The sequence below is a fragment of the Dama dama genome, chromosome 5 (assembly GCF_033118175.1).
Source record: "Dama dama isolate Ldn47 chromosome 5, ASM3311817v1, whole genome shotgun sequence".
NCBI classification, from domain to species: Eukaryota; Metazoa; Chordata; class Mammalia; order Artiodactyla; family Cervidae; genus Dama; species Dama dama.
The window spans coordinates 4,122,448-4,142,978 of NC_083685.1; the positions used below are offsets into that span (position 1 = coordinate 4,122,448).

Below are 20,531 nucleotides of genomic sequence, written 5' to 3' on the forward strand. Positions count from 1 at the left end.
GCCACCCAGAGGAGCAGCCCCCGGCCCCAGCCGTGTGGGCCCGAGTGTCCCCCTCACCCGAGGCGGGTCCGATCCCCAGCAGGCCCAGTGGTGCAGCAGCAGGACAGGCTGAGGATGAAGTCACAGCTGGAAGGGGCCGGGCTGGGGCTGCCACTCCAGGGTGGGGCCTGGGGTCACGACCCTGGGAGCAGGCGGCCAAGAAGGGAGGCTGCCTTCCGTGAGGAAGCTGGGGCGGGGGGGAACACACACACACACAGCAGCGTAGAGAGGGAGGGAAGAAAACAAACTCCAGGAGACCAAAGCCGGCCTGGAGCACGGCCTGGGCCGCCGATTCCCAGGGACCGCGGCCACGTTGCAGGCGGCTCTGAGACCCTGCTTGGCCTTCGTCCCCGAGAGGCCCGGCGCAGGTGGTGGCCGGACATGGACAGGAGAGGGAGGCTGGGCCTGGGGTGTCGAGGGGCCCAGAACACTTGGGGAGCACGGACCCAGTCAGGTACCGTGAGAGGGGAAACTGAGGCAGCGGGAGGGGGCCTGTCAGGGCTTGGGGGGGTGGTGGTGAAGTGTCTTTTAGGCTTGGCCCCACTTCCTGTTTCCTGTGGGGTGGGGCTGAGATGACATGGCGTTCGGGGGGGTGTTTTATAGGGCTGAGGGGGGTCTGGGCAGCCAGAGGGCAGTGTAGGACCTGCCGAGTCCGCTGGGAAGGAGGTTGGAGGGTCTGGCCCTGGAAGGCAGGGGGGCAGGAGGGAGACCCAGGGCACCTAGTGAGATGCTTGGGGAACCAGAGGATCCAGAGATGGGGGCCTCAAATGCATTTGGGGGTCCCCATCCAAAGAGTCAGGCGGAGTCAAACGACAAGGGTCTGGGAGATGTCAGGGGTGCGTGTGATCCCTGAGTGGTCAGGCCCCTGGGCAGGGGAGACTCGGGGTGGGGGGGGTGATGAGAGGGAGGTGACCTGGGATGTCCTGGGGTGTACACACAGCGGGGCTAAGTGCCAGGTGGGGAGACACAAGGTGCGGAGCGGACAGGAAGGGGAAGGAAAGCCAGTGTGGACACTGCCAGCCTCCTCCTCCCCGCTGGGAAGTGCCCGCTGGGAAGTGCCCGCTGGGATGGGCAGTTTTATCAGCCCCACGTCCAGGCCCTGCTGGGAGAGCGAGCGGGAGGAAGCAGCCTGGAGCGGGCAGGGCGTGTGTGGGGGGAGGGGGCACGGCAGCCGCAGGAGGGCTCGTCCTGGCACGAAGCGGGAGGAAGGAACGCGTGGCTGGGCAGGTCCGGGATGTGGCAAGAGGTGGGAGCTGGGGGCACGGGGCGGGGGTTGGGGGGGGATGGTTGAGGAAACTGGGAGCCAAGGAAAGGCTGCTGGGCTCCCCGGCCTTGGAGAACCAACTCTCCCGCCAGGCTCACTGCTCAGGGTCAGGTGGGAGGGCCGTGGTGGATCCCAGGGGCAGGAGAATCTCCTGCAAAAAAGACGGGGGCGCCCCTGGCAGTGGGGTCCCAGATATGTGCCTGACCAGCACTCCCCCACCTCTGTTTTTTTGTTTTTTGAATGCTTTTTAACGGGGAGGGGTTGCCATGCTCATTCTCCCTAGCCCTCACCATTCCTTCCTGCCCCTCATTCATTTCTGAACCTACCTGCCACCAAAGACGCCAGAATCCGTGACTCTGCCTAAGAGGCCCCGGAAGCGCCTTTAGGGGGCCATCATCCTGCTCTGATGCTGAGCCCCAAGGGCCCTCCAAGCTGCTCTGTTCTCCCCAACCATCTCTCTGCATCCCGAGGAGCAAGCCCGGGTTCAGTTGGCTAAGTCTCTGCTTCAAATGTCCTTTCAACGTGGAAATGCAGGACCACCCTCCCCAGAAGGGTGCCGAGAGGTTAGGCAAACGCCAGACACACCACACTTTTCCCGAAGCTCCTCCCCAGGGTCTCCCCAGAGAAGGCAGTCACAGCAGCCCCTCAGCTTTCATCTTGCCAGCCCCCTCCTGGGCCCCCCCGGTACCCCGTGGTCAGCAGCGCCGGCTTGCTGATGGCACTCAGGAGGCCTGACCGTGTGGGACCCTGGGCAACCTGTCCCCGTGGGAGCCCCGCTTTGCCCGGTGGCAGCGGGCAGGATGGAGGAGGCCATCCCCGCAGTGGCTTCCAGGGCCCACGTTCAGTTTCGCTTTATTGCCGTCTAAAGTCCACGCCAGGGCCCCAGCCCCTCTTCCTGGAACCTCCTCCTCAGCCAAGCCCCAGCCTGCCTCTTCCCCACTGTCCCCCTCCAAACTCCTTGACCAGGGGGCTGCAGGTGTCAGCTTCCATCTCCTTGCCTAGTTTCAAGCCACCTCCCCAAACCCAGGTGAGTCAGGGTTGTCTGGGGCGCCCACTTCCCGGGGGGAGGGGGGACCCTGACGACTCGGGGACCCTCCCTCCCCTCCCCATCTTCAAACAACTCCTAGGGCAAGCCGCTCAGGAAAACCGCAGGGTGTTTTGTTGAAGAGTTCATTATAATTTTATCAATCAAATTCTTAGAAGAGGGAAAAAGTCTGCTCTCCCCACCCTCCCCCCTCACTGCCCCCCCCCTTCACTCTCACTTTCTTCCATTCATAATTTCCTATGATGCACCTCAAACAACTTCCTGGACCGGGGATCCCTGCTAAATATAGCTGTTTCTCTCTCTGTCTTACAACACAGGCTCCAGTATATAAATCAGGCAAATTCCCCATTTGAGCATGAACCTCTGAAAACTGCCGGCATCTAAGGTCTCCTTCAAGGCCCTCTGGAGTGCAGCCCATAATGAAGGTCTTGGCGGCAGGTAAATCCACCCGCCCCTCGCCCCGGGCTGGCTTCCGCCGGGAGCCCCGGCAGCGGGCGCCGCGGCAAACATGGGGCCCCTGGCGATCGCGAGCGGGACACCCACCCGCCGCAGACACACGGACACTTGGGACGCCCGCGCAGCCGGGAGCCCGGGGCCGCCGGAGGCGCCGGGTGGCGGCGGCCGCCGGGAGCGAGCGCAGGCACATGGTCCCGGCACCGCGCGCCCAGCCTGCCCCGGGCCCCGCAGGTTGGCGGGCCAGGCAGGGGGCGCCGCTGCCTTCCTCCTCCTCCTCCTCGCTCCTGCCACTCTTGCCGCTGCTCTTCCCGCTCAGCTTTCTCCGGGATTCACCCTCCCTCTTTTCTTTCTCTTTCTTTCTTTCCGCTTTCTTTTCCAACCGCGTCCCCGGCTGCTCCCTGGGAGGGGCGCCGGCCGCCCGAGCAGCTCGCAAACTCCGGCCCGGGACGGGAGCAGGTGCCGCCTCCGTCTGCTAGAGCCCGGAAAGCTGTGGTCTGTGCTAGGTGAGCCTGGGGTGTGGGGCACCCCCCGCACCCCCCGCCAGCCATCCTGGGACCTGAGCCCTGCCTGGAGATGCTGGGAGGCGCAGGGCACCCAGAAGAGAAGTCGAGGCTGCACTGTCCCAGCCGAGGAACGGACTCCAGAGCGCCTCCCCTTCCTCCAATCTCCTCGCTTCTCCAGTCTCACAGGTCCCCTGACCTCAGCCTTTGCTGAAGGGTCACCTGGAACGCAGAGGGGGGTGGGTGGCAAGTAGGGGCCCCCTCCCCTCCCCGGCGGGGAGGGGCGCTCCTGGACAGGCCTGGACAGCTCTCCCCTCTCCCTCTCACCTTTCACTTCCCTCCCTCCCCTGCCCACCTGGCTGCCTGCGACCTTTTCCCTTCGTTTCTTTCCTGGTTGCACCATTCCCTCTCCCTCTCGAAGGCTCTGGGGGCGTCTGTGGAACCCCAGGATTCTCCTTGTCCTAACCTGCCACCTGGGACGGGAACCAGTGAACAAGAGTGTGTGTGTGGGGGGGTGGGGGGTGGAGCGTGGAGGCCAGGAGCAGCCAGGAGCCAGAAAGGGAGGTTCTGAAGGATGCCCTGGCGCTGGAGAAGGGGGCAGAGTTGCAGCCCTGGGGTGGAGTCCAGGGTCCCAGATAGGGGACTGGCCACATTTGGAAGAGGAGGACCACAGAGAAGCTGGGGAAGGTGACAGGATCAGGGGACAAAGGGACCAGTCAGCCCACATCATGAGACAAGTTTGGGAGATGAGGGTCAGTAGAAACTCCCGCTCCCCGTGGACCTCGTGGGAGCCCCCTCTGGGAGACAGGAGCATGAAGTAACACTTAGGAATCTGGACTTTCCTGGGGAGTTAAGGACTGATCTTTTCCTTGAGACCTGGGGCGTCGTCCCCTCTAGCCAGAGGCCTGGAGGGTTGGTATCACTCTGAACCCAGTTCCCAACTGATAGGAACAGCTCACGTCCTGTCCCCCTTGGTCCCCTCAGGAGAGAGCAGGGAGTGATAAACAGGGAAAGTTAGCGATCTGGAGAGGCAGATGCAGGGACATCGTGAAAATAAGAAACCGCCAGGTCTGGAGAAGAGAGAGCTGGAGCCTGAGAGGGGAACGTCCCCGCAGGACCAGAGTTGCAACCTCTCCCCTCAGCCGGCTTGCCCGCCGCGCCCGCTCCCCACTCCCTGCTCATGGCTCCCCCTTCCGCTTGTTCACAGGAGTCGTGCCCCTGCTGCTGGTTCTGCACTGGAAACAGGGGGCCGGGAGCCCCCTCCCCATCACCCCGGTCAACGCCACCTGCACCACCCGCCATCCGTGTCCCAGCAACCTCATGAACCAGATCAGAAACCAGCTGGGACAGCTCAACAGCAGCGCCAACAGCCTCTTTATCCTCTATGTAAGTCTCCCCCTCGGGGCCGAGGGATGAGGCACGGAGGGACTGGGGTCTGCAAGCAAGGACCTGGGCTGGCGTGGCTGGTCAGAGAAGGGAAGGGTGTGGGGTTTTGTCCCACCGCACCCAGACCCCCCCACCAGCGTCCTCCCCGTCCCCCCAGCGAGGTCCGGCCTCTTTCCCAGGGTGCCTAGGTCGATGGAGGGGGGCAGAGAAGGGGCAGCAGGCAGGGCTGGCACTTCTAGCATCGGGATTTGTCCACCTGGTGGAGGGAGAGGCAGAGGAGAGACAGAGGGAGGCGGTGGAAGGGACTGGGGAGGTGCTGTGGGTGACGGGGTGCGGAGCCGCCCAGGAAGAGGGTGAATGCGGTGGGTGAAAGGGCAAGTGTATGTGGTGCACACGCGCTGGAGGTGAGACCTGGTGTTTTCCCTTCTCTCCCTTGTGGTCCGGATTCGGGTGATGAGGAGGGTACCTCCTTGCGTGGGATAGAGGCTGGAGGCTTTACCAAGCGCATTCACGCCCACCGCTACTTCTGGCTCTCGGGACAGTCCCGAGATGCCTGCAGGGCAAGTGATTGGGTTCTCAAGCCAGGGTGTGTGTGTGTGTGTGTGTGTGTGTGTGTGTGTGTATGGGGGGGTGCGGCACTGACGCCCAAAGTCTGAGCACAGGCTGGCGGCAGGGCCGGAGCAGCCGTCCCTGCCTCCCACATCACCGCCCCTCTGCCCCTCTGCTCCGCAGTACACGGCCCAGGGGGAGCCCTTCCCCAACAACCTGGACAAGCTGTGCGGCCCCAACGTGACCGACTTCCCGCCCTTCCACGCCAACGGCACGGAGAAGGCCCGCCTGGTGGAGCTGTACCGCATCATCGCGTACCTGGGCGCCTCCCTGGGCAACATCACGCGGGACCAGAAGGTCCTCAACCCCTATGCCCACGGCCTGCACGGCAGGCTGAACGCCACGGCCGACGTCCTGCGGGGCCTGCTCAGCAACGTGCTCTGCCGCCTCTGCAGCAAGTACCACGTGAGCCATGTGGACGTGACCTACGGCCCTGACACCTCGGGCAAGGACGTCTTCCAGAAGAAGAAGCTGGGCTGTCAGCTCCTGGGGAAGTACAAGCAGGTCATCGCCGTGCTGGCCCAGGCCTTCTAGACAGGAGGTCTTAGATAGTAGGGGACTCTCCAGCTGCAGCCGTGGCCCAGAGCACCGCCAGACCTGAGTGGGGGCAGCTGGCAGACCCCTGAGGGGGGCTCCTGGCCGGCCCACTCCCCTCCAGGGTGGGCCGCCATGAAGCCGAGCAGAGCCAGAACTCCCAGAAGCAGAACCTATGTGTGGTGCCAACTGGAAAGGAAGGCACCCCTTCTTCTGGGAGACTGCAGCCGGGCGCTCGGTGTCGGGCTGGATTTCAGCCCCCGACTCGTCCCCTTGGCCAGGGTATTCGTGAGCAAACCGCGCAAGTTGTCTCTGGCGACCCTGGCCACAGGGTGAGACAGCAGGGGTCGGGGGCACTAACCCCCCAGCAGAATGACCCCCATCAGTGCCTCGGCTGACCTTGAAAGGTCTGGTTGGAGCTCAGGCAGCCCAGAGGGGCTGGGATCTAGGATTCTTAGCCCCTACAGGTATGGCGAGTTGGAAGTCTAGAATGGGAGCTCTGGTTTGAGATGCTGTCTTGCTTGGGTGTGGCTGGGGAGTTCAGGCCTACAGCTGTCAGGTGGAAGGTTCCAGAAGGAGGCCCACTTGGCCCTCCAGGCTCTCGGGGAGGCAGAGAGAGGCCACATGCAGGCCGGGGAAGGAAGAGAGGCCCTTGAACGGCTTGACGGGCTCCCCTTCCTTGAGCCCAAAGTCTGTCCTGCCATCCTCGCTGGCCGCGGGGTCTAGGGGCTGGACCTGGAGGTGGGATGCATGGGGGCAGGCAGGTTGCAAAGTCAGGTGAGGAGGTTCTGAGGGGATCCAGAGTCTTGTGGGCAAGGATGTGCGGATGGAGTAGGTCAGAGTGGCAGCTCCCCTCTGAGGCCCACCGAGGCCCCATGAGGTCTCGCCAGGGGCACCAGAGGCCATCCGTCGCTGGTCCCTGGAGCAGGGGGACGGCGGGAGTTGAGGTCAAGGTCTCAGGAAGCCTGAGAGCCGAGAGTGCCGTGTGCCTGACTCAGCATGATTGTCTATTTATTTTGATGCCCTATTTATATTAACTTATTGGTGCTTCAAATGGCAAAAGTTCACCCCGCTTTCCCTGCTCCCCTCTCTCCAACGGAAATAATATGATGGTTCCTCCCATGGGAGCTGGGGGCCAAGCCTTTGCAAGGACCTGGTCTGGAAGTCAAAGATGTTACAAGGTAGGGTGAGCCTTACGGGTGAAGCTCAGAGAAGGGTTAGGAGCTGAGAGAACTGGTCAGTCTGGGTGAGGGGCGGGGGACCCGATGCCAACCCCCACTGCAACTGTGACCGGCCCTGGGGGCCGTCATGTTTCTTGGCTCCAAGGGGCTCATTCAACACTGCGTTCTGGGTGCCCCCAGGACTGTGCTGCTGGAGGCAACCTTCACAGCGGAGACGAAGCCTTGGGCAAGGCAAGCTGCCGCTGTTTCTTTTGCCCTGGCCACCTCTAGACCAGCAGTCGAGGGGCCCCGGAACCGTCCTGACCCGCACCCAGTGGGAGGCGCCTTCTCCGGTGGCCCGAACACCCGCAGAGGGCGAGGGGGCCTGGCTGCCTCGAGGGAAGCCGGGGCGGCCCCGGGGAGGAGGCTCCTGCTCCGGGCAGGAGGACGAGGAGGCCCTGGGACGCAGACCAGGAAGCTGTGGTCCCTCCTGCCCCACCTCCCCCCACACCCCCACCCATGTCTGGGTTCCCAGGCAGGGAACCCGATCCTGTTCCTTTGTGCCGGGGCCAGGCGAGCCGAGCAACGCCCTCCGGTCTGGGAGCTGGGGCAGCTGCTCAGATCAGGGTTCTGGCTTCTTCTCAAACCCTGAGCGGAGCGGTGAGCCTTGCCGTTCAGCCAGCGCGGTGATGGTACTTCTGCACTCACTTTGCACCTCTCTGTCTCCTCTAAGCACTTTACCTGTGCCAAGTGCCCATCGGGATGGCAAGGTGGGCAGGCGGCAGGCAGGCCCCAAGACCCGGGGTTGGGGCTGGAGGTGGGAGCTGCCCGTCCCATTGGCAAGACTTTTGCGGCGGGTGGCAGAGCAGACCACCATGGGTTACGTGCTTTCCGACACCTTCTTAACGAGGGTCACCCCCAGCCTTGTCCATATTCTCAGCCTGCTGTCCCCCCCATCACTCTTCTCCTCCTGTGAATGCAGCTCAGAAGGCTTGGGGCCGCCTGGCCTCCCGTCATCTCATCACCCCTGGACATAGACTCCCGGGGCCAGGCCCACCTGGGCAGCCTCCGAGGCGTAGGGGACCAGCGATTCACCCCACTTCCACCCCTCCCCAGGCCCGGCCCCGGCTCTGCCTCTCACCCCCGCCCCCCCCCCGCCTCAGTGCTCTCTGCAGACCCCGTCTGGCAGATGGGCACCCACTTTGCACAGCATCTCTGAATTTTGGAGCCTTTGTGTGGGAAAAGCTTGGCAGGGCAGGAAGCTGTCCACTTCCTCCTTTATTTCATCTGCTGGTTTTGACCTGCACCTGCATCCTGGGTCATGACCCCCTGGCCCGTGGAGGAGAGGGCAGCAGGGTGGGACTGTCGTTTTGTTTTGTTTTTTTTTTTTTTGCAGTTGATTGAAAGAGCGGTATTGGGGACCTTATTTATTTAAAAAGAAATTTAAAATGAGAAAGCACCACTATTTATTTGTCTCTCCTCCTCGTCCTTGTCCCCCTCTTCTTGTCCCCTCCCTGGGTACGTGCCCCCAAACAGAAGTCCAGCTCTGCCTTGGGCTCTCCACGACAGACATCGCGCGTGGGGCTGGAGGCCGGAACCAAGCAAGAAATTAGCTTCCCTTCAGATGGTACAGATGCCTTTCACTTCTGGATCCCCCCCACTTCCCCCCTTCCGCTCCCCCCCACCCACCCCATACCTGGGCATCGCTCCCATCCACATGGCGAGCTCTGTGCGTTCTTCCCTGTTTCCCTCCCTTCTTTCTACTGGAGAGGACTTGGCCTTGGGGGACAAATTCCTCTTTGATGAATGTACCCTGTGGGAATGTTTCATACTGACAGATTATTTTTATTTATTCAATGTCCATATTTAAGATATTTATTTTTTATACTGAAGGAATACTTTTTTTTTAAAGAAAAAAAATTAATAAAGAATCTGCTCTTGGCAAGCTTTCTGGATTGTATTCTTGTGGGGAGATGGGGCCGGAGTGGCCGGTGGGAAGAGGGGGTGCTTCCACTGGGCCAGGGTGTCCGCGTGGCTGGGGGCAGGGTGGGTAGAATGTGGGCGCGTTCAGACAAGGTGGGTGTCGCCGGGAGGCCCTGCCAGCTCTCCCACTGGCACCCGTGTTCCTGCCTCACACCTGGGGACCTCCTTTCCCTGTAACCTTCCCAGCTGCCTGGGACCCCCTTCCTTGGGGAACAGGAGAGTCTGGAACCGGATGGCCACAGATTTATGGGTTCCGGAGCAGTCCCCAGTGTCTCTTGGTCCTCTGCTCTGGGGTTTGGGTCCGGGGCTCCCCCAGCTGAGATTCCTTTAGGGATGTGGGCAGTTTTCTGAGAGCCACCTACGTGCTCTTTCAGGAATGTTTGTCAGTGACAGGTCGCGTGTAGGTTTCCAAAGGTGCATAGGATAGAGTTCGTGTCTCTGGAAGCTCCCAGCCCAGTGGAACAGTGACTGAGTGTGCATGTGTGTGTATGTGTGTGTGTATGTGTGTGTGTCTGTGTGTGCTCCCAGGCCAGTGGGGCAGTGAGTGTGTGCGTGTGTGTGTCTGTGCTCACTGATGGAAATGGCACAGAGGAAGTCCTGCGCCAAGGTGGAGAGACGCCCCCGCTGCCCAGCGGGCCGAGACCCTCTGCTCGCTGCTGCTGTCTGTGCAGTGAAGGGCCTGGACTCGCAGCAACACTGGCCTCGCCTGGCGGGGATCACGGAGGCCTCGTCTCCGCGCCTTGTTAAAGCTGCTGCTGCTAAGTCGCTTCAGTCGTGTCCGACTCTGTGGCCCCATAGACATCAGCCCACCAGGCTCCACCGTCCAGGGATTCTCCAGGCAAGAGCGCTGGAGCGGGCTGCCATTGCCCTCTCCACCTTGTTAAAGGGCAGGTTTCAATTCGGCACATCTGGGTGGGGAAGGGACGGAATCTTGCCGGATTGAAATCTGCCCTTGAAAAAGAGCCCATGAGATACGAGTGTACCTTAGAGGCCGAGAAGGGCCGCCTGCCCCTCCTCCACCTCTCCGTCCTCCTGAGCCCACCAGGACACAAGATGCCAGGTCTCTGAGGGAGGGGGCTGCCCGGGAGGGAGAGGCTGGGGGCCCCCTGGGAGCCCCCAAACCCATGCTGTTTGCAGGCTTCCCTCCTGAAAGTCCTGGTAGGAGCGAGGGGATTGGTTGAATCCCTTCCCCAGGCCTCAGCCCTCAGCAGCCCCCAGCTCTCCTTCTCTCATGGGAGACGAGGTTGACGCTTTGGGAAAGAAAACTTTACTAGAGAGAAACGCAGTGAACGCCAGAGCCCAGACAGGAGGGAGGTGCAGGGACGTCAGGGCCTTGGTGCTGTCCTGGGGGCTGGCTGGGCCCGCCCTGGGGTCTGTCCTCACCTCCGAGGGGAGTTCTCACCCCGGGAGAGGGAAGCTTTTCTGTTCTCTGCCCTGCCGTGCCCCATCCTGGCCAGAGGAACCAAAGAGGGTTAACTGGTCATGGGTGACCCTCCCGTAAAAGATGAAACAGCTGGTGGAGGGGAGAAAGAAAGCACCCCCTCCCCGCCTCCCACTCTGCTGGGAAGGCCGTGCCCTCGAGGCCCGGGTTCTCCTGCTGCGGTGCTGCGCGTGCAGTCCTGTGACCTCCCGGGTGAGCTCAGCTCTCTTTTCGGTGAAACTGCAAGAGGGACAGCGACCGATGTCGCCTCTCTATCGACTTTGCAGGCTGCCGAAAGGCACCCGCAGGCAGGCAGCTAGAGGCACTGTGATGAATCTGATGAATCCATGGGAGGAGATGGCGAAAAGAGAACCCAGCTCAGATCCTGGGGCCATCTCTGCAGGGGAGAGGGGGTCCTCACCCCAGGGAGGGCAGGAGTGAGTGATAACGCTGAGTCCCAGGCTGGGCGGCCAGGTTGAGGAAGCGGGGGGGAGCAGGGCAGACAGACTTTCGTGGGATCATTCCTCTGATGCTACCCTGAGCTGCAGGCCTGGAGGAGGCCAGCCCAGAGATGAGCCAGGGCAGCCTGGGTACCCAGCTGAGCTTTCTCCCACCCTGGCTCTCAGGAGGTCAACAGGAGAGACCCTCCCCTCTCATCCCAAGAGGCTGCTGGGGCCGCAGTCCCACAGGCCCTGTGATGGCCCTGCACTTCACAGCTTACAGTGCATTTTCTTACTCGTCAAGAGATACCCCCAACAAGTCCATTTTGCAGGTGGGGAAACTGAGGCCCCAGGAGGCAAAGGGACAGAGAAGACAGCTTCTTGAGAGAGGCTCTTTATATTCGCTCATCCTTATGATCATCATCTGTCCACTCACCTGGTCAAGACTCTACAGGCCAGGCTATATACCCAAGGAGCTTGAGGGTTATGGGTGGAAGAAAGACTTTCCCAGGTCAGATGGATGATGGTGACGGTTGCCCAACAATGCGAATGGACTCGGGGCCACTGAAATGTACAGTTAAATATGGTTAATATAGTATGTTCTATATTCTGTGACTTTTACCACAATAAAAAATAAAAAAGGCTTTCCTCGGTCACCTCTGCCCTAAATTCAGACTAGGCAGTAAGGGGAATCATGTTCTCATGCTAGGCAACCACATTTTCAGCCATAAAATTAACATCATAATGGAAACAGTTAATATTTATTTCCTTATTTATAGTCCTCTTTGTCCTAAAGAGCACAGAGAGCATCTTCCACCAGAAGGCACGTCATAAAAACACTGATAAAGAGGATCAGTGTTGGAGAAGACAGAAGCAGAGAGAAAACTAAGTCCACAGAGACAAAGAAAATGCATGTTTCCCGTCACAGGGGCTTCATGATGGCCATGGCTGCGTGTCAGAGCTGGCTCTGAGATTCCTGGCAGCTGAAGGAAAAAGGGAAATGTGATCTATTATGCAATTCTCATCGTTAGAAAGGAGGAGGTTTTCTTGAGCCTCATGGAAATCAGCCTGCCCTGGGACTGGGTTCTGATGGGGCTTCCTCCCTGGGGACCCACAGGGGTAGAGGGTGATGTGATGGCTCCCACCCGCAGCGAGTGAATGCCTGGGGGCCGTTTCTGCATTGGTCTTTGCAAAAGCAAAGGCTCCGTATCTACCACAAATCCAGTGACGGGGCTCAATGAGAGCCCCGGGAGACACAGTTACAGACCAAGGCCCTGGCCTGACCCCAGGAGTGAACTTCTGAGTCCTGAGAGTGCTGAGTGTGCCTCAGAAGTTCCCCCATCCCCAGAATTTCCAAAAACATTTTTATTGATGTATAACATGCCTACATCATCTAACGGACATCAGATGAATTCCTTCCTCCTGGAAGATTCTGTGAGGCCAGAGTGATGCCAGGTGTGCATGAGGAGACGGGGTGGGACAGAGGGCGCTGTGATGAAGACGGGGGGTTAGGGGGTCCGTGGACCTCCAGCCTCTCTCCCCACTTCTTTCTGAGGCTACTCGGGTCCCCTGGGGCCCCCGGCTTCTGCGTCCAGGACACTTCCCGTGCGCCCTCCAGCCCGAGCAGAGCCCAGCTTGAATCTGTCGCTTTGACTTGGGGGAAGCACCGCCCTGCCCTGGCCGGGCTTCAGGGGCCAAATATTTCAATTATGAGGACGCGGTCAGACCCTGCCCACTCCAGCCTCAGTGACGGCGGCGAGGAGAGGATGTCCCCGGTGGGAGTGGTGGGCGGCGTGCGGGGGGAGCCGCAGACAGGAGAGGGGATGAGAGGCTGAGCAGACAGGCCCTCTCCGCTGGCTGAGAACAAAACCGCTGGCTGGGAGGAAAATATGTGTGAGGCATTCTTGCAATTCCAAGAGGCTCCGTCCAGCTCCTGCCCAGACGGTCAATGAATCAAAGCCGGGGAGGGCCCTACCTGTCAGCAGGTTTTCTCCTGGCCCCACCGCTCACCGGGGCCCCACCTCTCCAGCCCCACCAGGCCAGCTGGAATACTCCCAGCTCCCCAGGAGGACGGCTCTTCAAAGAGGAGTGATTCACCCGCCAAGAGCAGACGCGGGCAGCCCTCCATCTCCACCTGCTCTGCTCCCCCTCTACCGCCTTGGAGAGGGGGCATCGCCCGCTGCAGGGGTGTAACGGTGCCCCCCACCCACCCCCGGGAACACACACGTTCACGTCGGAATCCCTGGAACCTGGGCAGTCATGTCCGTATTTGGGAAAAGAATCTTTGCAGATGTCACTGAGTTAGGGATATCTCGAGGTGAGCTCATCTCGGGAGTTTTCGAGAGAGCCCGCAGCGCAAGGACAAGTGTCCTTATAAGAGACACACAGGGGACAGGAGAGGAGATGGGCCAGGCGAAGGCAGATGCAGCCACACGCCAAGGAATGCCTGGGGCCACCAGAAGCTGGAGGAGGTGGGGCGGATCCTCCGCTGGAGCCTTGAGAGGGAGCACAGGCTTGCCAACCCCTTGATTTAGGACTTCCAGCCTCCAGAACTGTGAGAGAGGAAACTGTTCAAGCCACCCAGTTTGTGGGAATGTTATAGCCGCCCCAGCACACTCACACACCCGTCTACACCTCGAAGGAGCCCTGCGTTTTCATTTTGCAAATCACGCTGCCGGCCCTGCCCAACTTCACCTTCTCTGCTGACCTCCCTGACGCGGCTGCCTCCCTTCCTCTGGCCATGTGGCGTGGTGGTCTGTTAAAGGTCCCATCTGATCACTGCGTGACACCTTTGCTCGGGCTCTTGCCTTTGTCGAGAACACCTTTCCTCCTTTGCTACATGGGAAATTCTGGTCCTTCAAGGCCCAGCTCAAATGTCACCTCTTCCATGAAGTCTTCCTTGACTCCCTTCAGTTTGACCGTCCTAAGTCCCTTTTAGCTCCAATCGTATATTCACACAGGGCTCTAGAATTCACCAAGCTCTTCCTTTATATGATCATGTTTCACAAGGATAATGATACCTACTGTTGGTTGTGTACCTACTATGCACAGAGCATGCAGTAGGCACTTTATATGGATAATAAAAACAACAGGCCCGTGCTGGACACTTAACCACATTACACAATGAAAAATGAGACCAGCCCCGTCCACAGCTCTTGGGAGCAAAGAAATACAGAATCTTGGAACTTCCCTGGTGGCCCAGTGGTTGAGACTCTGCGCTCCCAATGCAGGCGGCCCAGGATCGACCCCTGGTCAGGGAACCAGATCCCACACGTCACAACTAAAGATGTCTCATGCCGCAACTAAGACCCAGCGCGGCCAAACGAACAACCACCACACAGAGTCTTGGCCCCGCCTCGGACAAGCCCGCTGGAAGCTGCATTTCAGTGTGGGTCTCCGAGGATCCTGTCCACTGGAGTCTTTCAGGGCTGGCCTGCAGCGCCCAGCACGGGGCCAGGGCTCTGACACCCTGGGTTTGAATCCTGGCTCAGCCCTTTCCAGCTGGGGGAGCTCAGGCACGTTTCTGCCATCCGCGGGGCCTCACTTTCCTCCTCTGTCTCGTGACTCTCCGATGGCCTTTGCGAGTAGAGGCCATAATGCCCGACACACAGGGTGGGCCAGTCAGGTAGCATCTGATTATCTTAGTCCTAGCTGCCTCCTCCTACCCTGAGCACAAGGACCATCTGTTCCAGACTGATTTCCAGACCTTCCGAAAGCCCCCCGCCACGGCGACCCTCCTGAGGGAAACCTCGGCTCTCCTGGAGGCTGCAGAGGTGGCACTGGGGTGCAAGGGGGGCCTTTTCATCTTTCCCCTCCTACCCCTGGCCAGGGCTGGGGACCCCAGGACCCCCAACTCAGCTCAGCCTGCTGCATCCTCTAGTCACTGCCCCTCCCACTAGGGACCCCCCTCCCCCGGGGAGGTCCCGCTTGCTAGCAGCAGTGAACCCCCAGGGAAGCCTGGAGGAGGGGGGTGGGGGCTGGGCATGAGGTCAGCCCCCACGTCAGCCCCTCTCACTTTCCCTGGAAGAGGCCGCTGAGTGGGTGCCAGCCCTGGCGGAGGTCTGTCCCCACTCCAGGGCCAGACCACAGGCAGCCACGCTGGGCCACTGCCAGGCCTGGGGGAGGCGTTCTCAGCCCCCCAGCTCCTCTCCGTCTCGCCCTGAGGACCCCTCCCCGACCCCAGATCCAAGCAACCACCAAGGCCTCTTCCAAGCAGGTGAGGTCATTCTCTCCACCAGACCAGCCCGAGGCAGAGAAGAAGCACCACCCACGTGGCAGGATTCCCACACCCCCGTCCCACATCCAGGCCTCCTCCCCCGGCAGCAGCCCTGGGCCCCCGACTCCCTCCACTCCCCACCCTCCGAGGGGCCCACAGGAGCGGCCCCCAAACACCTGTTGGAGGCATGGACCTGGGTGGGCCGAGTGGAAACACATGGGACAGACAGACCCCCTTCCAGATCACCTTTCAGTGTCTGAGTGGGTCCATGAGGACAGACCCAGAGTGGGCCTCTGAACAAGCTTAGGGTGCTCAGGGTACAGACAGGGCCCAGAGCCTCCAGCTCCAGGCATCATTTGCTGCCTCCAGAACCCGGCCTGCATTGGATGGGCTGATTCTGTGCCCACAGCTTGGCCAAGATAAAGTCTTTCTCCCACCTTTTAACCTTTCCCCATCACACTGGTCGGGATAGCCAGAATGTTTCTGCCAAAGGCCTGGGGAGGTTTGTGGGCCTCTGAAGGATGGGTGAGCATGGGTAACCTCAGGAGATTTTCAAGGAGGTTCAAATCTCAGAGTTGGAGCTTCCCAGGTGGCGCTAGTGGTAAAGAATCCGCCTGATGATGCAAGAGATGCAAGAGACGGGGGTTCGATCCCTGGGTCAGAAAGATCCTCTGGGGGAGGAACTGGCAACGTACTCCAGTATTCTTGCCTAGAGAATCCCACGGACAGAGGAGCCTGGCGGACTACAGTCCATAGGGTCACAGAGTCTAACATAACCGCTGAAGCGACTTAGCATGCACACACATATCTCAGAGTTAGTCAAGATCAGTAATTCTCAGCTGGGATGATTTCATCCCAACCCTCCCCTCCCCACAGCCCCAGGACGTTCGGCAACACCTGGAGACATTGCCGGTTGTCACACGGAGCTGGTGGGTGTGCCCCTTACTGACATCGAGAGTAGAGGCCAGGCTTGCGGCTAAACATCCTATAAACCACAGGACGGCCCCCCTCGAGGACTCATGGGCCCCGGTGTCAATCGCGAAGAGGCTCTGCCCAGTTCAAAATGACTCCATGAAACAAACCCCTCGTCTCAGCATCTAATCTGCTCCTGGTCAAGATGCAGCTCCCCAAAACTGATCATGGCTTCAGGCCTCGTGTTGTGTGAGCACAGGCAGGTACGCGCGCACGTAGGAAGTGATCTGAGAGGTCAACAACAAGGTGAGTTCACACACAGAAGTGGTGGGCAGCTCCGAGGATGGGGGGCCAGGAGGCCTTCATCCTGGTTCTGTGTGTCCCAGACCCGCCCCCTTTCCTCTCTGAGCCTTGGCTTTTGCATCAGAGAGATTGGTTTAGGGGAGCACAGGCTTTCAGCCAGACTGCCCTGAGATCGGATCCTAGCTCTCTTCCTCACCAGCTATGGGAACCTGGGCTCCTTACTTTTCTTCTGAGTCCCATTTCCTTGTATGTAAACTGGGGACCCCACGTCCTGCCTCAGAGGGTAGCTGGGGAGATGAAAGGCGATCATACACAGGAGGCGCCTCCCAGCCCAGTGCTGCCACGTGGCAGCCACTCCTTGATGGCGCCCTACCCTGTCACTTCTGAGGTTCATACCCACCCAGAATCTCTGCCGGGGCCAGCACGCTGCAACCCACCAGCTTGGGGTTGCAGATAAAATACAGCTCACTGAAATTCAAACTTAACTGGATGTCCTGTATTCTTATTTGCTAACTCTGGCCCACTGCCTGCTTTTGCAAATAAAGCTTTATTGGGACACAGCCTTGCCTGTTTGTTGACACATTGTCTCGGGCTGCTTTTTGTGCTATAACAAGAGTCAGAGACCTGACTGTTCTGCAAAGCCTAAAATAGTATCTGATCCTTTAATGAAAAAGCATGCTGAACCCTGGCCTAAGTTGGGAAATGATTGCTTCAGGGTGGTGGGAGTGTGTCTAGAGCCCATGAAAGAACTGCTCCCCTTTCTGGGCAGTGTGGGAAAGTTGTGCAAAGGAAGGTGGGCCCTTGCATTTATCCTGTGGCCACAACCTGCAAGAAATCAGAAAGCCTTGGCCTCAGGGAACGGAGGCCAGGGTTCTGTACTTGGCCCTCTGCTGACTTTCTTTTTTTTTTTTAATTTAAAAAATTTTTTTCTCTGCTGACCTTCAAGTGACCTTGGAAAAGGCCCTTCCCTGCTCTGGACCCAGGCCCAAGCCTCATGGCTTGCGGGATCTTGGTTTCCCAACCAGTGGGCAAACCACTACCCCCTTGCCTTGGATGCTCGGAGTCCTAACCACTGGACCGCCGGGGTAGCCCACTGGGCCGCCAGGGTAGCCCACTGGGCCCAGTTCTTACTTCCTTCATTTGCTCCGAGGATGGTCACTAAACATGAACTACCTACATGTATAGATGCTGCATCCCTGCTGTCCCGGGGGTAAGAGAGGATGATCAAAACCACGTGTCCGCAGGCTGGTGTCAGCAGAAGAGGCAAGTACCAGGAGGCTGTGGCGGACCTGGGGATGGGAAGAGACGAGTGAGCGAGACCGTGATGGGGAAGGACCTCTGATTCCCCCACCTGCTGCCTCCTGGGGCCGCTGAGGGCAGGAAGGGATCAACTCTGGCCAAGAGGCAATGTTTTCTCAAGCCCCTTTGCGTCAGAACCCTAAGAGGGGGGCCTGTCATATTCTCCTCTGGTCTAGGGAGAAGCTGCTGGCCAGCAGGGCTGCCACCTCAGAGGAGTGGGGTGAGGCGGGGAGCTGGGGGAATGGAGGAAGGCCCGAATTCTGACCATGGCCAGCAGCTACCCCTTTCCTGTATTCCTGCGCCCATTCCCAGGAGTGTCCTGTCCCAAACCCGTAGCTGGCCAAGCTGGGCTCAGCCGTGTGGCCAGGCCAGGGGACCAGCAGACATGACTGCTGAAGCGACTTAGCATGCACACACATATCTCAGAGTTAGTCAAGATCAGGGGGGGCTTCCTGCAGAGCGTAGCTCAGACCCCCTGGGCCGACCCGCAGCCTCGGGGAGAGTGGGCCAGAGGCTCCTCCCAGTCTTGGCTTGTCCCCCTCCAAGGGCCTGGCCTGGACACCCTAGGAGGTAAGGAACCCGGCCCAGCCCTGTCTGGAGGGGAGCGGTGCTTGATGGGGTTGTGTGACGGCCGTCAGGCCTGCCGTGTAGCCCCGCTCATGCTCCCTGTGCCCCAGAACCCCTGGCAACATGGTTTTATTCCCTCTTCTACTGAGGAGCCTCTCAGCTCTTAATTCTTTCACCTGGATTGGTTTTCTGCTGAATCGATCTGATGCACAAATTACTAATGATGATGGCACGATGCTGTGCCCAGGGGTGCTGGCAGCCCAGTGGAGACACCGCTAAGTCACACATTTACATTTTAATTGGGGTCTCCAGCGCCCTAAGGCAAATGAGTGACTAATGGTGGAATTTTAGACGCATGGCAAGTCCGTGGGGGGTAAGACCCTTGGATTACAGTGTATATGAAAAACTAGTTCCTTACAGGTGAGCAGGGTTATAAAGTTTACTAATGTAAAACTCATCTCATAGGCATTCATTTGCTTAATTTCCTAATAACCCGACTGAAGAGTCAGGTCTCATTTGAGAAACTCTCATTCATGTACTTATTCAGTGCCTGGCTCTGTGCCGGGGACTAGAACCCCTGGGGGTGGGCTGGGGTGGTGAAAACACAGGACCCCTTTTAGGGACTCCCCTGGGGGTCCAGGGGCTGTGACTCCGAGCTCCCAACGCAGGGGACCCGGGTTTGAGCCCCAGTTGGGGAGCTGGAGCCTACATGCCGCAACTCAGACCAACTGCAGCCAAACAAACACTGCTAAGTCACTTCAGTCATGTCCAACTCTGTGCGACCCCATAGACGGCACTAAAAACAAAGAAATAAAAACAAGATCCCTTTTAAAAGGAGGCCATGCAGTACAGAAGACATACCACACGCCGTAATAGAGAAGCGTGCATGTGTGCTAAATCACTTTAGTCGTGCCTGACTCTGTGCGACCCCATGGACTGTAGCCCGCCAGGCTCCTCTGTCCACAGGATTCTCCAGGCAAGAATACTGGAGTGAGTTGCCATGCCCTCCTCCAGGGCATCTTCCCGACTCAGGGATGGAACCCGCGTCTCTCACATTGGCAGATGGGTTCTTTACCACTAGCGCCACCTGGGAAACCCATAATACAGATGATAACTGCTTAAAAGGAGACAGTGAGGAAGAAACGGAGGCACAGAGATATGGCGGGTGTCCCTGCAAGGGACCAGTGTGGCCCCGGGGAGGAGGAGGACGGTCGAAACCTACTGCTCTTCACCCTCAGGGAAAGTTCACTGGTGTTCAGAGAATGAAAGGACGTCACATCAAAAACCTTGGGAAACACTGTATTAAACAAAATCGAAAAGATGTCTTCATTGCGGGACTTCTCAGAGCCTTTAGGTCAGGTGGGAGGGGTGCGTGCAGCATTCCATAGATCTTCTAGAACTGTATTCCGTGGACACGGTGGGGAGCACTGAGCCGCCTGCTTCCTTGAGTGTCCTGTAAGGCATCTTTCCCGGAGGCCTCTGTCTGCCTACCCCACTTGAGTTCTGTCTGCAGACTCTCTTCTTCCACTTCCCCAGACTTCCCACGACCTGGGCTTCCTTAACAGAAGGGGCGACAGAGCGGAGCCAACCAGGCGGAGGTCCTTCTGCCCCAAAGCGCAGTTTGGTCTCCCACCTGCTAAGCCAGAGGCCGGAGCTGACCTCCAGGCCAGGCACATGGCGCCCTTGGAACGGTCCCTGTAGAGATGCCCCCAGACACACTAGGCCTGGCCCCGGGGCCCTGATTCAAAGCTGGGGCCCCAGTAATCTTTCTGAAACACAAATCGGCCCACGCGGCTTCTGCTTAAAGCCCTCGGTGGCTCCCCGGTAGCCTCAGGATCAAGTCCACGGCTTCAGCTTGTGCTCCGCCCACTCCAAGGCTCGTTCCCCATCACCTCCTGCTTTACGCTCCAGCAAAACCAAACTGCCTGTGCTTCCAGGACCCGACGCGCTTATCCCCGCTTCCCTGCTTCTGTGAATCCAGCATTCCGTGCTCCACGCCTAGAGCATCCTTCGCGTTCTTATCTCTCTCTATGACGTCATTCCCCATGACCTGGACTCCTACGCGGGCCTCTTCTCCTGTGAGCACTTCCCCTGTACCCCCAAGCTGGCGTCTCCCCAACATTCTATTTTCAAATTTTATTTATTATTTATTTTTGGCTGTGCTGAGTCTTTGGGGCTGTGTCTGGGCTTTTCTCAGCTGTGGACGGGGGCGGTGCTCTCTCTAATCCCGCAGCACGGGCTCTAGGGCGCATGCGCGTCAGTAGGTGCTGCGCAGGGCTTCACCACGCTGCCGCACGTGGGATCTTCCTGGATCAGGGATCAATCCCATGTCTCCTGCATTGGGAGGGAGATTCTTTCCCACTGAGCCGCCAGGGAAGCCCTCCTCAACACTCTTATG

The 20,531-nt window shown here is 59.3% G+C and overlaps 1 protein-coding gene across 2 annotated transcripts; it reads left to right on the plus strand.

Annotated features, from left to right (window-relative positions):
- Positions 1 to 1,154: 1,154 nt before the first annotated feature.
- On the plus strand, positions 1,155 to 8,938 carry LIF (LIF interleukin 6 family cytokine). Of its 2 annotated transcripts, none has more exons than XM_061141561.1 (4): positions 1,155 to 1,285; positions 2,666 to 2,786; positions 4,512 to 4,690; positions 5,423 to 8,938. In XM_061141561.1, the coding sequence occupies exons 2-4, from the start codon at positions 2,768 to 2,770 to the stop codon at positions 5,831 to 5,833; spliced, it is 609 nt and encodes a 202-aa protein (XP_060997544.1). In that variant the 5' UTR covers positions 1,155 to 1,285; positions 2,666 to 2,767; the 3' UTR covers positions 5,834 to 8,938. The 2 variants fall into 2 exon arrangements, with proteins under 2 accessions (XP_060997544.1, XP_060997543.1); XM_061141560.1 differs by lacking the exon at positions 1,155 to 1,285 and adding an exon at positions 2,206 to 2,330.
- Positions 8,939 to 20,531: the final 11,593 nt, after the last annotated feature.

Excerpts from the sequence above, each read along its gene's own strand:
- LIF (XM_061141561.1), top strand. Across the intron at positions 4,691-5,422 it reads ACAGCCTCTTTATCCTCTAT|TACACGGCCCAGGGGGAGCC; the intron begins GTAAGTCTCCCC and ends TCTGCTCCGCAG.